Source organism: Lepidochelys kempii, chromosome 8, assembly GCF_965140285.1.
Source record: "Lepidochelys kempii isolate rLepKem1 chromosome 8, rLepKem1.hap1, whole genome shotgun sequence".
Lineage (NCBI taxonomy): Eukaryota > Metazoa > Chordata > Testudines > Cheloniidae > Lepidochelys > Lepidochelys kempii.
In genome coordinates, this window is record NC_136387.1 from 83,930,783 (window position 1) to 83,945,275 (window position 14,493).

General features: G+C 39.5%; 1 protein-coding gene across 1 annotated transcript in view; it reads right to left on the reverse strand.

Annotated features, from left to right (window-relative positions):
- Nucleotides 1–1,559: 1,559 nt before the first annotated feature.
- The window catches only part of ST6GALNAC3 (ST6 N-acetylgalactosaminide alpha-2,6-sialyltransferase 3), a 315,225-nt gene continuing 302,291 nt past the window's right edge, over nucleotides 1,560–14,493 (reverse strand). The window contains exons 4-5 of the mRNA XM_073357306.1: nucleotides 7,255–7,362; nucleotides 1,560–2,123 (exon numbers count right to left, since the gene is read on the reverse strand). Coding sequence (XP_073213407.1) covers nucleotides 1,937–2,123; nucleotides 7,255–7,362 — 295 coding nt within the window. The 3' untranslated portion in view covers nucleotides 1,560–1,936. The remainder of the gene's footprint in view (nucleotides 2,124–7,254; nucleotides 7,363–14,493) is intronic.

The following is a 14,493-nucleotide window of genomic DNA, read 5'->3' on the forward strand; positions in this document are numbered from 1 at the left end:
AGGCAATTCAGTCAGTATACAAATATTTACATGTAAAAATAGAGAGACAAGAAAGGTGAGGTAATTGTCTCTCTCATATCCTGGGACCAGCACGGCTATAACAACACTGCAAACATGTAAAAATAGGTTTTTCCTTTCCCCTTTTCATGATTTACAAAAGCATACAAAGTTTCCTGTTTAATAGTGTGGTGCTCCTGTGTGCAACATTCCACACACACTTCTTTCAAGTTTCACAGTATTGGCTTTTACAGTGTTGAAGCTGACATTCCAGGTGCTAAAACGTTCTTAGGAAATGTTTTGAACTGAAAGAGACTTAAACATTAATTTAAATACAGTAAAAAAGGTCACATGTTTAGCTGAATTATTTTCAAATAAAAAATGGTTCTGCTGCAGTTGAAATAAATGATGGTTCACTTTGAACAGTGTATTTGAATTAGAGATGGGCAAGTATTAAAACTCAAGAGCTGCCCCATTGATGCGATAATCCTGTGAGGCACTGAGAACCCTCAACTCCGACTGAAAGTGGAGGGAGCTCAGCATTAGGAAGAACACACAGTATAAAAGGAGGGGCACAGCATCATGCAGGATCAGACCCTGACATGGCTGCCACTTTCCTCAAACAGCCAACATACAAGAATGTATGCCAAGTGCCATAGGTATTGCCATACTAATAAATGCTTATATACCATTTTTCACCTTCAAAACACTTGATGGACATTAATTAATCCTCACAAGACCTTTGTGAGGTAGATAAATATTATCCCCATTTTTAAAGGTGGAAAAACTGAGGCGGAAAGGTGAAACAAATTGTCCAAGGTTGCAAGGGATTCAGTGTTAAAACTCGGATCAGAACTCAGGAGTTTTGTGCTCCAAGTCCTGTCTTTGTATCCCTAAGCATCCCCCACCAACATGTTTTTACACCATTTGTAGAGCTATTATTTCAAAAAGCAGGTACAAATTAGGGTGATGTCATAAAAAAGTGAACTAATGTTGGTGGATGCTGGAATGTCATCCTCCAAAAATACTGCAATTTGAGATAGTGTCCAGATGAATTACATCATTCAAGATGATGGAGGCCAACCGATATGGAAGTAAGTAGGTAACCGGAGCTTCTGTGTTACCTATGGGCCTTTGAGCTCTGAATATCTTTGCACAGGGGAGTTACCTTCAGTTCAGGAATCATTATTTACCCCATCTCTAATTTTAGCACACCCAGTGTGGATGCATGGGAAAGTATATACATACTGCCACATTGGTGGTCCTTAACATTTATCCAGTTGTATGTAAGATAAATAGATATAGTTACCTCAGAATCTACTATCTTTGTATTTGCCTGTAGGAAGTTACCTTTAGTACAGCAAATCTTGAGGTTAAATAACTGAAAATAGAAAAGGAGTACTTGTGGGACCTTAGAGACTAACAAATTTATTTGAGCATAAGCTTTCGTTTGCTACACGGATGCACTTAGCTCACGAAAGCTTATGCTCAAATAAATTTGTTAGTCTCTAAGGTGCCACAAGTACTCCTTTTCTTTTTGCGAATACCGACTAACACGGCTGCTACTCTGAAACCTGTCATAAATGCAAATAGTCATTTTAATTACCTAAGGCAACTGGAAAGTTTCTAAGGGCCACCACTCTGTGGGCATGCTTGTATATAACATGAAATCACTACTATCTGGAAACGACTGTTGTCTTGAATTAAAATGCAGTGAAAATGTAAAGTGCATTATGTGGTATATAACCCTTAGTGATAAAATAAGCAACTCATCTGCCTTCCACAAATTGGTAAGTTTTGCTTAACAGCTGAACGATCAACTTCTCTATCATCGAGTTTTAATTTAGTTTATCTAGTGTGTGAGAACGTCCATCAGATGTAAGAAAGATCATTGTAAATTGAGGCATTTTTGTAATAGTATGCTACTAAAGAACCAACATCAAGACAGTGTCCAGTTGGGGTGTGTAAATATTATTGTGTGCTTCTTGGCCCATTTAGCAAATACTTTCTTTTCTGTGATAAATCTATGACCTCCATAGGGAGCATTTTCATGCAGAAAGTACTCATCACATTCATCTCTTCCTGGCTCATAATAATGGTAAGGGACCTTTCGAAAGGCTTCTGACCTGGGAAAGAAAACAAAACACAGATACACGTTAATACATTTTCCAGGAAATCCATTATATACACTGACAGGTTTCAGAGTAGCAGCCATGTTAGTCTGTATCCGCAAAAAGAAAAGGAGTACTTGTGGCACCTTAGAGACTAACAAATTTATTTGAGCATAAGCTTTCGTATGCATCTGATAAAGTGAGCTGTAGCTCACGAAAGCTTATGCTCAAATAAATTTGTTAGTCTCTAAGGTGCCACAAGTACTCCTTTTCTTTTTATTATATTACACTGTAATTGTATTCATTGGAATCCCATCCATGTGTCTATCGTGTAAGAAATCTTTCCATTATAGTATAGGCACAGTATGGTTTGTGTGCATTTTAATAGATCAAATAAATAAATACAGGTCCTTAAGCTTCACTGGCCTTACTAATTAGCATAGGATTATGGTCAGGGCCTAGAGGGCACTCCCCCTGGGTTGTCCTACTGCAAAAGTTAGCCAGTGTGTCAGTATCTCTAAATGGAAGGCTCTCATTGGGTAGTCCTAGTCCCCACAACAAGCCCTTGGTTGGCTGACTAGGGCACAGGGCAGTGATATTAGCAAGCAAAAGAGGAGGGGGATCTTTCTTGCTCTGTTGTTCCTAGCAAGTGATTAAGCTAAAACAAACAAAATATCTTCTAATCAGGCAATGCAGCCACAACTGCACTTATCAGGGACACGGTGAAATGTTATTGTGTTGTTTACTGATTCTATGTCAGGGCTGTGTAGCGAGGAACACTGCCTGAGCTCTATGGGGACAACTTTATTTAGACGGGAAGTGAAGGCAGCTGTAAGAAATAATAAAAACATAATATACAACAAATAGAAGAAAGGGGAAGTTGATAGTAATGAATATAAATCAGAAGTTAGGATGTCTAGAAAATTGATAAGGGAAGTAAAGGGATACAAGGAGAACTCTATGGCCAGCAGAGTTAAAGACAATAAGAAGATTTTAAAATACATTTTTACATACAATTAGGAACAAAAAGAATCCTGACAATAGTATTGGTCCATTACTAGATGGAAATGGTACAATTACCAATAATAATGTAGAAAAGGCAGATGTGTTCAGTAAATATTTCTGTTCTACATTTGGGGAAAAACAGATGATACAGTCTCACCATATGGTGATAATAACACTTTTTACATTCCACTAGTACCTTTGGAGGATATTAAACAGAAGCTACTAAAGTCAGATATTTTTAAATCAGCAGGTTCAGATAACTTGCATCCAAGAGTTTTAAAAGAGCTTGCTGAGGAGTTCACTGGACCATAAATGCTGATTTTCAATAAGTCTTGGAGCACTAGGGAAATTCCGCAAGACTGGAAGAAAACTAATGTTGGGCCAATTTTTTTAAAGGGCAAACAGGATGACCCTGGCAATTATAGGCCTGACATTTATCCAGTCACCCTGACATTGATCCCAGACAAGATAATAGAGTGGCTGATATGGGAATCAATTAATAAAGAATTAAAGGATTGTAATGTAATTAATGCCAATCAACAGGGTTAAGGAAAACGAATCCTGTCGAACTAACTTGATATCTTTCTTTAATGAGATTACAAGTTTGGTTGATAAAGAACATAAGAAGAACATAAAAACGGCCATACTGGGTTAGACCAAAGGTCCATCTAGCTCACTATCCTGTCCTCCAAGAGTGGCCAATGCCAGGTGCCTCGGAGGGAATGAACAGAACAGGCAATCATCAAGTGATCCATCCCATCGTCCATTCCGAGCTTCTGGCTAACAGAGGCTAGGGACACCATCCCTGCCCACCCTGGCTAATAGCCACTGATGGACCTATCCTCCATGGATTTATCTAGCTCTTTTTTGAACACTGTTATTGTCTTGGCCTACACAACATCCTCTGGCAAAGAGTTCCACAGGTTGACTGGCATTGTATGAAGAAGTACTTCCTTTTGTTTGTTTTAAACCTGCTGCCTATTAAAGTTAATAGTATTGATATAATATACGTCAGTATGTTGGCATTTGACATGGTACCGCACAACATTCTGATTAAAAACTAGAATGATATAAAATTAATATGGCACACATTAAATGGACTAAAAACTGGCTAACATATGAGTCTCAAAATGTAACAGTAAATGGGGAATTGTTACTGAGTGGGTCTTTGTTCAATAGGGTGCTGCAGTGATCCGTTCTTGGCCCAACGCTCAAATATTTTTATCAATGACCTAGAAGAAAACAAAATAATCACTGATAAAGTTTTCAGATGATACAAAAATTGGTGGAGTGGTAAATAATGAGGAGGGCAGGTCACAGATACAGGGCGATCTGGATCTCTTGGTAAACTGGGTGCAAACAAATAATATGCATTTTGTATGGCTAAATGTAAATGTATACAACTAGGAACAAAGAATGTAGGCCATGCTTACAGAATGGGGGACTCTATCCTAGGAATCAATACTCTGAAAAAGATTTGGGGGTCCTGGTGAATATTTAGCTGAACATGAGCTCCCAATGTGATGCTGTGGCCAAAAGACCTAATGTGATCCTCAGATGCGTAAACAGGGGAGTCTTCAATAGGAGTACAGAGGTTATTTGACCTCTGTATTTGACACAGGTGTGACCACACTGGAATACTTTGTCCAGTTCTGGTGTCCATAATTGAAGAAGGATGTTGATAAATTGAAGAGGGTTCAGAGAAGAGCCACAAGAATGATTAAAGGATTAGAAAACATGGCTTATATTGCTAGACTCAAAGAGTTCAATCTATTTAGCTTAACAAAGAGAAGGTTAATAGGGTGACTTGATTACTGTCTATAAGTATCTACATGGGGAACAAATATTTAATAATGGGCTTTCTAATCTAACAAAGAAAGGTATAACATGATCCAATGGCTGGAAGTTGAAGCTAGACAAATTCAGACTGGAACTAAGGTGGAAATGTGAGAGTAATGAACCATTGGAACAATTTACGAAGAGTTATGGTGGATTCCCCATCACTGACCATTTTAAAATCAAGACTGTAAGTTTTTCTAAACGATCTGCTCTCGGGAATTATTTTGAGGAAGTCTATGGCCTGTGCTATACAGTAAGTCCAACTAGATGATCACAATGGTGCCTTCTGGCCTTGGAATCTATGAAAAACTTGAGCTATGTCTCTCCTTTTCTCATGGCCTTTGTAATGTTTTCCAAATAACAACACATCTCCTTTCAGTCTGGACGACCCTGTGTTGGGGTGTCTACTACACAGCTGAATCAAAGGTTAACAGGAATCTGACAGCCAATTAGCCCACTTTGCTGCATCTGCATGGTGTGTCAGACTTGATTTGTTATTAGCTCCAGCTGGGAAGGAGCTGGGTCTTCTTCATAAAAGGAGGAAGTGAGGTCTTGTTGAGGGACTCAGGACAGAGAAACCCAAGAGAGAGGAGATAAGGAATTTCCTCTCTCTGGGAAGGGCCTGAGGCAGGGAGACAGAAGAAGGGCTTGGAGACAGCATCAATTGCTGTGATGAGCCCTGGAAAGGGGGAAAGGTACTGAGAGGGAGTCCTGAGGGGTCAGTGTTCCAGTAGAAGAAAAAAGAAGCTGGAAGGACTTAGGGAGAAGCCAGAGGCCTGAGAGACTGCTTTAAGCACAGGCTACATGGAAGCAGCACAAGGGGCTCAGAGGTAAGAAGTGACCCAGGAAAACGGCAGTATGTCTAAAGGAGCAGACAGTATGTCTAAAGGAGCAGACCTAGTTGCTTAATACAGGGTCCTAGGGCTAGAACCCAGAGCAGAGGGTGAGCCTGCATTCCGATGCCAGCCCTGAGTAAGGGGTGTACAAGCCCAATGTAAGGATGACTAAGTCCAAGGTTGCTCTGAGGGCAAGACAGTTTCAAGGATGGACTGAGTAATAGCCCAAGAGGGGGCAGAAGTATTTGTGTTGGGCTGTTTCTGGACTTCTAGTTGTACCTTCTGTTACTCCGGAAGGGAACAGACTTTAGAGTGATCTGGCCAGAGGGCTGAGTTGCAAGAAGCGGTGAACCACCGTAGGACCAGATCAACCTTTGGCAGGGGATGCTAGACAGGAAAGAGCTGCTATGCTATGCCCAGTCCAGAGGGGGCTTGCTGGCTAAGAGTCCAACCTTCCACAAGGTTGTTTAGGTCATTTACCAGGAGCTGAGTTCTGAAAATCATCCTCTTATGTAGGTGCCTAACTTTAAAGAGCCAAGTTTAGAGCATTAACTCCTTTCTCCATGTCCTGGTGGCAATGAGCACTGAGCTGTCCAGTATGGAGGAGAGAGAATGGCAAGGGTGTGGGCAGAGGTAGAAGTTGTACACTTTACCCTGGGAGCTGAGGCGCCCAATCAAATGGTTACAGAGGCTCCAGATTTGCTTGAACTAGCCCTGCTAACATAAAATGTGGCTTGCTTTATTATTTTACATCACTTGACTAAATTTCCTGCTTTTGTGAATAAGCAACGTGTCTAGTATATATTCCATTATCTTTATGCTATAGAGTAAAAATATCTGATTTGGATTTTTAAGATGGTGGTTGCACTTATGATAATAGGATATGATGTATGACAATGCTAGATCACCAACAGTTGTTGGTAGGAATTTATGTCACACTATGCTGATAAAGCTCCTTGTTTTGTTTTCCAATGAGAAACCCCCCAGCTACTCAAAGCCGACCAAATATATATCTAGAAATAAAGTTCAGACAGGTTGCTCATTTAGTGATGAAATATAGTTTCGGGTAACCATCCTGAGATAATCAGTTCTGCATTTCCAAGAGCATTTGGTATTCTGTGAGCTAATAGATTAATATTTCTTGTATAGACATTTTTGAGCGGTGAAAACAAGCACACTTTGTCAAAAGAGCAAAAATATTCTCCGTTTCCCAGCGAACTCCAAGACTGCTGAAAGTCTTTGATTAAAAAAGTTCCTTATAACATTTGACATTCAAGTTTTATAAATGTTTTTTATTTTATCAACAAATACCATATCAGAACTAAATACACTGACAACATAGCATCACATCAATGCAAAACACTGGGAAAAGGATTCCTCAGATTTATTATATTAAAATGAATTGTGAATTTTTGGACAAGGTATCAGAATTGTAGATGCATGAAAATAATTTCCTGTGATCTTACTTGCAGTAGGTGTCATTTATCATCCCATAGACATGAATTCCATAGCAGGCGTCCATAGCCAGAATTAAGGTAAACCACCCAGTGCTGAGATATGAACCTGACTGGACTCTGTAAAAATACAGCATCAAACACAACAAATTGCAATGAGAAATTACTAACACTTCATCAAAGAAATATCACTGTTACCTGGGCCAAAAGGCATTAAGCAACTTGACAATCTGTCAAAAATATACAATTATTTTGAATTGTTATAGGTGTTCTCTCATTCTTTCCAGGTTGGGGCCTCAGGCTACAGCCCACAGAAGAAAAACCATATGCTAAATAAATATCTGAAGTCAAATAACTCATGTCCCGTAAGGTGGGGAATCATTTATTTGTACATTTGAAAGCCAAATTAATGTAGCATAATAGATGAAAGATAACAATCACTGCCAGAAGTCAAATTAAAAGGGATGTGTGTACCCATCTATATATACACACATCTTCATGTACACAAGAATTATTACTATAATGTCATGTATGTTACATGAATATTGTAAGTTTACACACAAAATGCAACTTTTAAGGTTGTGTTGACAATCACCTGGTAGAATTGAAGGCTGCTTTGAAAAATAAAACTCTGTGTCATTCACTGAGATGACATACTTGTATCAGGGAGGGAGGTGTAAGGGAATATGGTCTGGTTTGGGAACCTTTACTCATGCAACTAGTTCCATTGAAAGCAATAGGACAACTTGCATGAATGAGAACTAATCACATAAATAAGGATCTGGCCCACAGTTTCCAAATGGCTTCTATTTGAGAAAACATATATTCTTTAATAAAGGTCAAATCCTGTTCACATTATTCACACAAGCAGCACTACTGGGAGTCAACAGAACTTCCCACGTGAATAGAGCAAGCAAGAGATGTTGCTTTAATATCTCTAATAAAAAGGAATATGCTAGGCACTAAAGGTGGGATTCACAAACATACTTAGGTGCCTAACTCCCATTTAAATACCTTTGTGAATCCTATCCTGCCTACAAACTGGTTAATGTCCAGCTTTTCTTAGAGAAAGTATGTGCCTTTCCATTCTAGTGAGATTAACTAAATATTAATAATAAAAATCCATGTGGTAAATGTTTACATCAAGTCACAAAGCTAGCTAAATGTAGCCCTAAGACTGAGCTCAGTTCAGGAAGATGTGGGGTGAGGAGAAGGAGAGGGGGCAAGATGGCTGTATGCCACCTTTGTAGCCCCCAGATTCCGGGCACAGCCAGCGACCTGTCTGTTCTCCATCACAAGCTAAAGCAGCCTAAGGATTGCTCTAAATTAAGTTTGGGTGCAAAGGCCCTCCCAAAGGAACTTGCTGTGGCAAGAGGTGCTTTGGCTACACTGCCTCTTCTCCTGGAACTCCCCAAAATATCTATATGTTGGGGGCAGTGTAGAGCCATTCAGCTTTACACCACATAGAAAATTCTCTTTTACCAGGAGAAATGCCAGATATCTGATTCAGCTGCCTTTGTGCACCAAAGAGATCACCAGGGAGAATCAGTGTCATAATATTATAAGTTAGTGCTGAAGAAAGTATCCATGTGCAAATAAGGGAGGGTGACAAGTGAAAGCTATCAATCTTTCACCAGACTGGCTCTGAATAGTGTTGTACTTTGGTAACTGATGTACTTATAGTCAGAAACTGCTTAATTTTACTTGCTCTTCTCTCAGAGGAATGGTGCTATCAGTGCTGTGACGTTAAATAGGCATACAGACATATAATTTAAAATATGACCTTTCAGCCAGTTTATTAACAATGAAATGTAAGCTATGAGCCACTTATATGCCTTTTCAAAGCATATTATTCCTTTTGGTTTTCTACACTCCTATTTCCTTTTACACTTTGAAATGCTGCTACATGCTGCAACTGCCACAGGTAAATTGCTTTTACTAGTTTGTGCATTTTCTTAGTGCTCTTTATTACCCACTTTGGATGTTGGCTCACTTTTTCCACTCTCTCTAAATCTCTTTATCTGTCTTCTCCTTCTCTCCCCTCCCACCCCCCCCCCCCCAGTTTCTCCAGTTATTCTAGGCAGAAGTTTTTCCTATTGCCTACTATAGAGAAATATGCAAGCTTTCCACAATTCCCAATCAAATCATGGGGAACTGAAGTGGGTATTCAAAAGCAGTTAATTTGGAGTACTGCACCGCTTCTAACAAGCTTCCTGCTCTAGCAGCAGAAGCACACTAACCTTGGGCTAACCATTTAAGATCATAAGAACCATTTATCAGAGCACTATGAAGATCAGGACCTTTCCGATAACAGAGGCTTATTGGACAGTCCTATATTGACACTAGCATCTGAAATCTGCTATGCTCAGGAGTAAAAAGGAATCTTAAAAAGAATTAATCAATATTTCATGTCTTGTTTTAACACCACTGGACTTTAGTCCTCTCATCAATATACTACACTGACAGGATAAATAAAAATAGCAGAGTAAGTTTCCAGATACCTTCCCTGGGAGATGGAGTACGTGACAGAATACAGAGTATGTTCTTTAAAACAAAACATTTCTTTTCTTTCTTCTTTCTGAAGATATGTGGCTAATGAAGGAAAACAATTAAAAATAAAGGGAGTTCTGGATGAAATGTAACACCTATTGATACTATAAACATATTTTTGACATATTAATAAAAGCAATACAGAAAATGTGAAAACAAGGCAATGGTCAGCAAAAGTTATTTGGTCTATTTATCTTGTAAATTAAAATCTTATTTTGCCTAATCTCCTAGGATTAGGGCTTCAGAGAAATGTTAGTTATTGGGATTTAATTCACGCTCCTAACTAAGGCCCCGATTCAGCAAGGTATTTAAGTATGTCCTTAACTTTAAGCACAAGTAGTTCAAATGGAGCCAATAGGACTAACATGCTTAAAACTGGGCACATACTTAAGTATCTTGCTGAACTGGGGCCTTAGATGTGACTGTGTCTGTGTCTGTTTAAAATATCACTCACTTCAATTTTTAAAAAAATTAATGAGTTTAAAAGTTATTTGCAAATCTCAAGTTTCAAAACACTGCAGTTTTATATTTATGGGATTTTTCTATAACTGAGCTAGAAAAGATTGATGATAGTTCCGTACAAAATGTAGAGAACTAATAATTTGTTAAGAATTTGCACATCAAATGGCAAATTAGGTATCTGGGAAAAAGCTTAGATAACATATAAACAGAAATCTGGGTTGGCATTCAAGTAACACTAGAGAAAATACACATTAACCTCTTAACCTCTGATTTCCATCTGGTTCCTTTTGCTCAAAGGGCTTTTTTCATTTATTAAAAAATACTCTTTGCCTCAAAACCTTAACAAGAAACACTAATCTGAATGTTTAGCTCAAACTGAGCACAGATTCAAGTGGTATGCAATAATGGCTCAGCTTCCATAGACATTGATAGAGCAGCATCAGGTCTAGAGAGTGCTTTTCATCTATAGATCTTAACACGTTTTTCACACAGGTGGGTAAATATTAGACGTGGTCAACACACACAAAAACAATTTTGGAAAAAAATTAAAAATGTCTAAGTTCGTGTTTCTCAGGGTTAAAAAGAGAACAATTTTTCATTTAAAAAGTTTTTGCAAATTACTTTTTTGGAAAACATCACATTTTCATTTTTCTCCCCTGGCCCTCTTTTTGCCACTGAGTCCAATAAAATGAAAAACAACCAGGGTTTCCCAAGCCCCCCTCATTCCCACTTTTTCCCTTTTCCCCAATGTATCTTCTCCTACTTTGGGAAGCTTTGAAAAGTTACAGAATCCCAAAAGAAAAACCAGAAACTCTGCCTGTATGTAACTTTTCTAAAGTGAAGAAACTTTAAAGAGTTAATGGAAAGGGAAAAGAAAAAAACCCTTTACATCATCTGTTTCATTGTATTCTGTGTCACAAAGAAAAAAGGAGATGGGGAGAACTTTAAATTTAAAATTAAATTAAAACAAAATTAAAATTTCAATTTGAAATTAAACTTTTTTTTACTTTCCCGATCAATCTTTGAAAAGTTGAAAATGATATTTCCCATGGAAAATGTCACTTTTGATGAAACTCCATTTTTCAGTGGAAAAAATGTTCTGTCAAATATTTTGACCAGTTTTTGTAAATAGCACTATATCCATTTTATGGAAAAACTGAGGCACAAAAAGATGAAATGACTTGGCCCAGGTCACACAAGTGTTAAAGGTATGAAAACAACCAGCTATCTTGCTGACCAGCCCAGTGTTCTACCCACTGGATCAGGCCAAATCCCATCTTTGCAGATTTTTTTCTTTTAACATGTTCATATTTTAGCGCGCACACAGACACAAAAACACCTTACATTGTGCATGCTATTACATACCCGTGAGCAAAATGAACCAGCACTTTAAGGCCTAATCCTGATGTGCTTAATAGTCTCCACTTCCACTGAAAATGGAATGAGTGGAAGGTGCCCAGAACCTCTCAGCATACAGACTTTAAATATTTTAGATTTGAAAATTAAAACCCTTGAAGTGATTTCATTCAGAAAACCAACTGTCTGCATGCTCAGTGTCTACTCCAAACAATACTCATATTTAGTTTGTGATCCACTATCCCAGATCCTTTTCTGCAGTTCTCCTTTCTAGTCAGTCATTTCCCATTTTGTATTTGTACAATTGATGATTCCTTCCTTTGTATTTGTTCTTATTTAATTTCATCCTTTTTAATTCAAACCATTTCTCCAGTTTGTCAAGATCATTTCGAGTTTTAATGCTGTCTGCCAAAGTTCTTGCCACCCCTCCCAGCTTTGTATTGTCTACAACCTTTATAAGTGTACTTTCATGCCATTATCTAAATCATTTATGATAATATTTAATAGAACTGGACACAGGAGAGAACCCTGAGGGACTCCACTTGATATGCCCTTCCAGCTTGATTGTGAACCATTGAGAACTGTTCTGTGAGTACGGTTTTCCAGCCAGTTGTACACCCACTTTATAGTCGGTTCATCTAGGCCAGAGGTGGGCCAACTCCGGCAAACACATCGGGACCATCCTGCCCAGTCCTTGAGCTCCCAGCCAGGGAGGCTAGCCCCTGGCCCCTCCCCCATTGTCTCCCCTCACCCGCAGCCTCAGCTCGCTGCACGGGCAACACTCCGGCGCTTCCAGTCCTGCCGCTCTGATCGGCATGGTAAGGGGGCAGGGAGCAGGGGGAGGTTGGATAAGGGGCAGGGAGTCCCGGTGGGCAGTCAGGGGACAGGGAGCGGTTGGATGGGGTGGAGGTTTTTGGGGAGGCGGTCAGGGGACTGGGAACAGTGGGGGTTGGATTGGCATGGGAGTCCCAGGGAGGCTGTCAGGGGGCGGGGGTGTGGACAGGGGTTGGAGTAGTCAGGGGACAGGGAGCAGGGGGCGTTGGATACGGGGTGGAGCCCCAGGGGAGCGGTTAGGGGTGGGGGAGTCCTGGGAGGGGGCAGTCAGGGGACAAGAAGCAGGGGGGGTTGGATGGGTCAGGAGTTCTGCGGGGGGGATGAGGGCAGGCTGTTTGGGGAGGCACAGCCTTCCCTACCCAGCCCTCTATACAGTTTGGCAACCAGATGTGGCCCTCAGGCCAAAAAGTTTGCCCACCCCTGATCTAGGCTATATTTCTCCAGTTTGATTATAAGAAGGTCACATGAGACAGTATAAAAAGCCTTAGTAAAGTTGAGATATATCATATCTACTGCTTTCCCCCTATCCATGAGGCTTGTTACCTGTGATAACATGCTACTGCAGCTTTGGGGAGGTGCTCTTTCTTTACAAAGCTGCCTTTTTAAAAAATCACTCTCCAGTTCTTAAGGGTATGAAGTCACGGACTCCACTGCTGGGGTTGCTTTGCAAGCAGTACATATCCCCCACTGAGGGGACAGTGGCTTGTTCAGGATCTGCTTAAGCCTGCGCAGACAGGGACAAGAGTTAGCCCTTAGACTTTCACTTTCCGGCAGTTTTATGAGCTGTTAAATATACCTTACCATATTTGGCTTTGTCCAATAATGGCATGTCTCTGCTGCTACTGCAATATGTGATACGTAAAACCTTATATTTGATTATCTTAAAATATAAGACAATCAGACAGATGTCTTTTCCTCGAGCTTCATAGTATGCTACAAAGCTGTTTAAAAGGTGGGAAAACTTATGAAACTTGGTAAAGAAAAGAGTAGTATGTTTCATGCTGGGCTAGAAAACAAAAAACAATCTTTGACACCTATTAATATGTTCTGGTATAGGCTAAACAAAGAAAAAATTGGATTTCTCTCTAATCAGGGGAAAACAGACGGCATCAAATCATTTTTTTAAAGATTAAGGCTGAGTGCATTCAAATTAGGTAAAAGTTCGAGCGTCATCAAAGTTCTGCTTCTAATAGAAAAATCCCAGGAAGCTCTTTTCTTTGTTCACGCACAAATTCAATTGTTTCATAATTTTACAGGCACTTTTAGCAGTTTTCATAATTTTAGAGGCACTTTCTAGAGGCACTTTCATAATTTTACAGGCACTTTCTAGCTCTTCAATTTTTAAATAAGTGGATAATCCCATGGTTGGGTGGACGATCCTTTCCAATGGGCAGTTCTGCAGTGAATATTTAACTTTTTTTTTAAACAGGCTTTGATGTGCCAGTTTCTGATTCCTGGATGAGATAATGAGCATGACAAATTAGGCTATCAATCTCAGTCAGGACAGCAATTTTTTCTCCCCTTGTTTTAATTCCTGATTTGGAGAAATCAATGGGTGGGGCATAGGTGCTGGAAGTAGGGGTGCTGCTGCACCCCCTGGCTTGAAATGGATTCCATTATATGCAGGGTTTACAGTTTCGTTCAATAGCTCTCAGCACCCCCACTATACAAATTGTTCCAGCATTTAGGCTTGCACTGCATATTAGTACAGAGAGTATTTGGCCAGTATAACTAACCAGATATCCATTTTTTGCTTCATTTAAAAATATATATTTTTAAAACAATTGAACAAACTCAACATTGACAGTTTAAAATACTAGAACTTCCTGAGCAGGAGGGGCAGATGAAAAATGTAATACACTTGTTTTTGAAGGTGCTCTCTCTCATTTCATCCTGACACTGCAGCACTGAAATCAGCAGGCATTTTCCCATTGACTCCTGCTGGATCAGGATTGATCCCTTGATAAATTAAGTAAATGTACTTAAGTCTATTGGCTTAAATGAATTCCCAGCTACGATCCATGAAGCAGGAGGTTTCATATCGTCTAG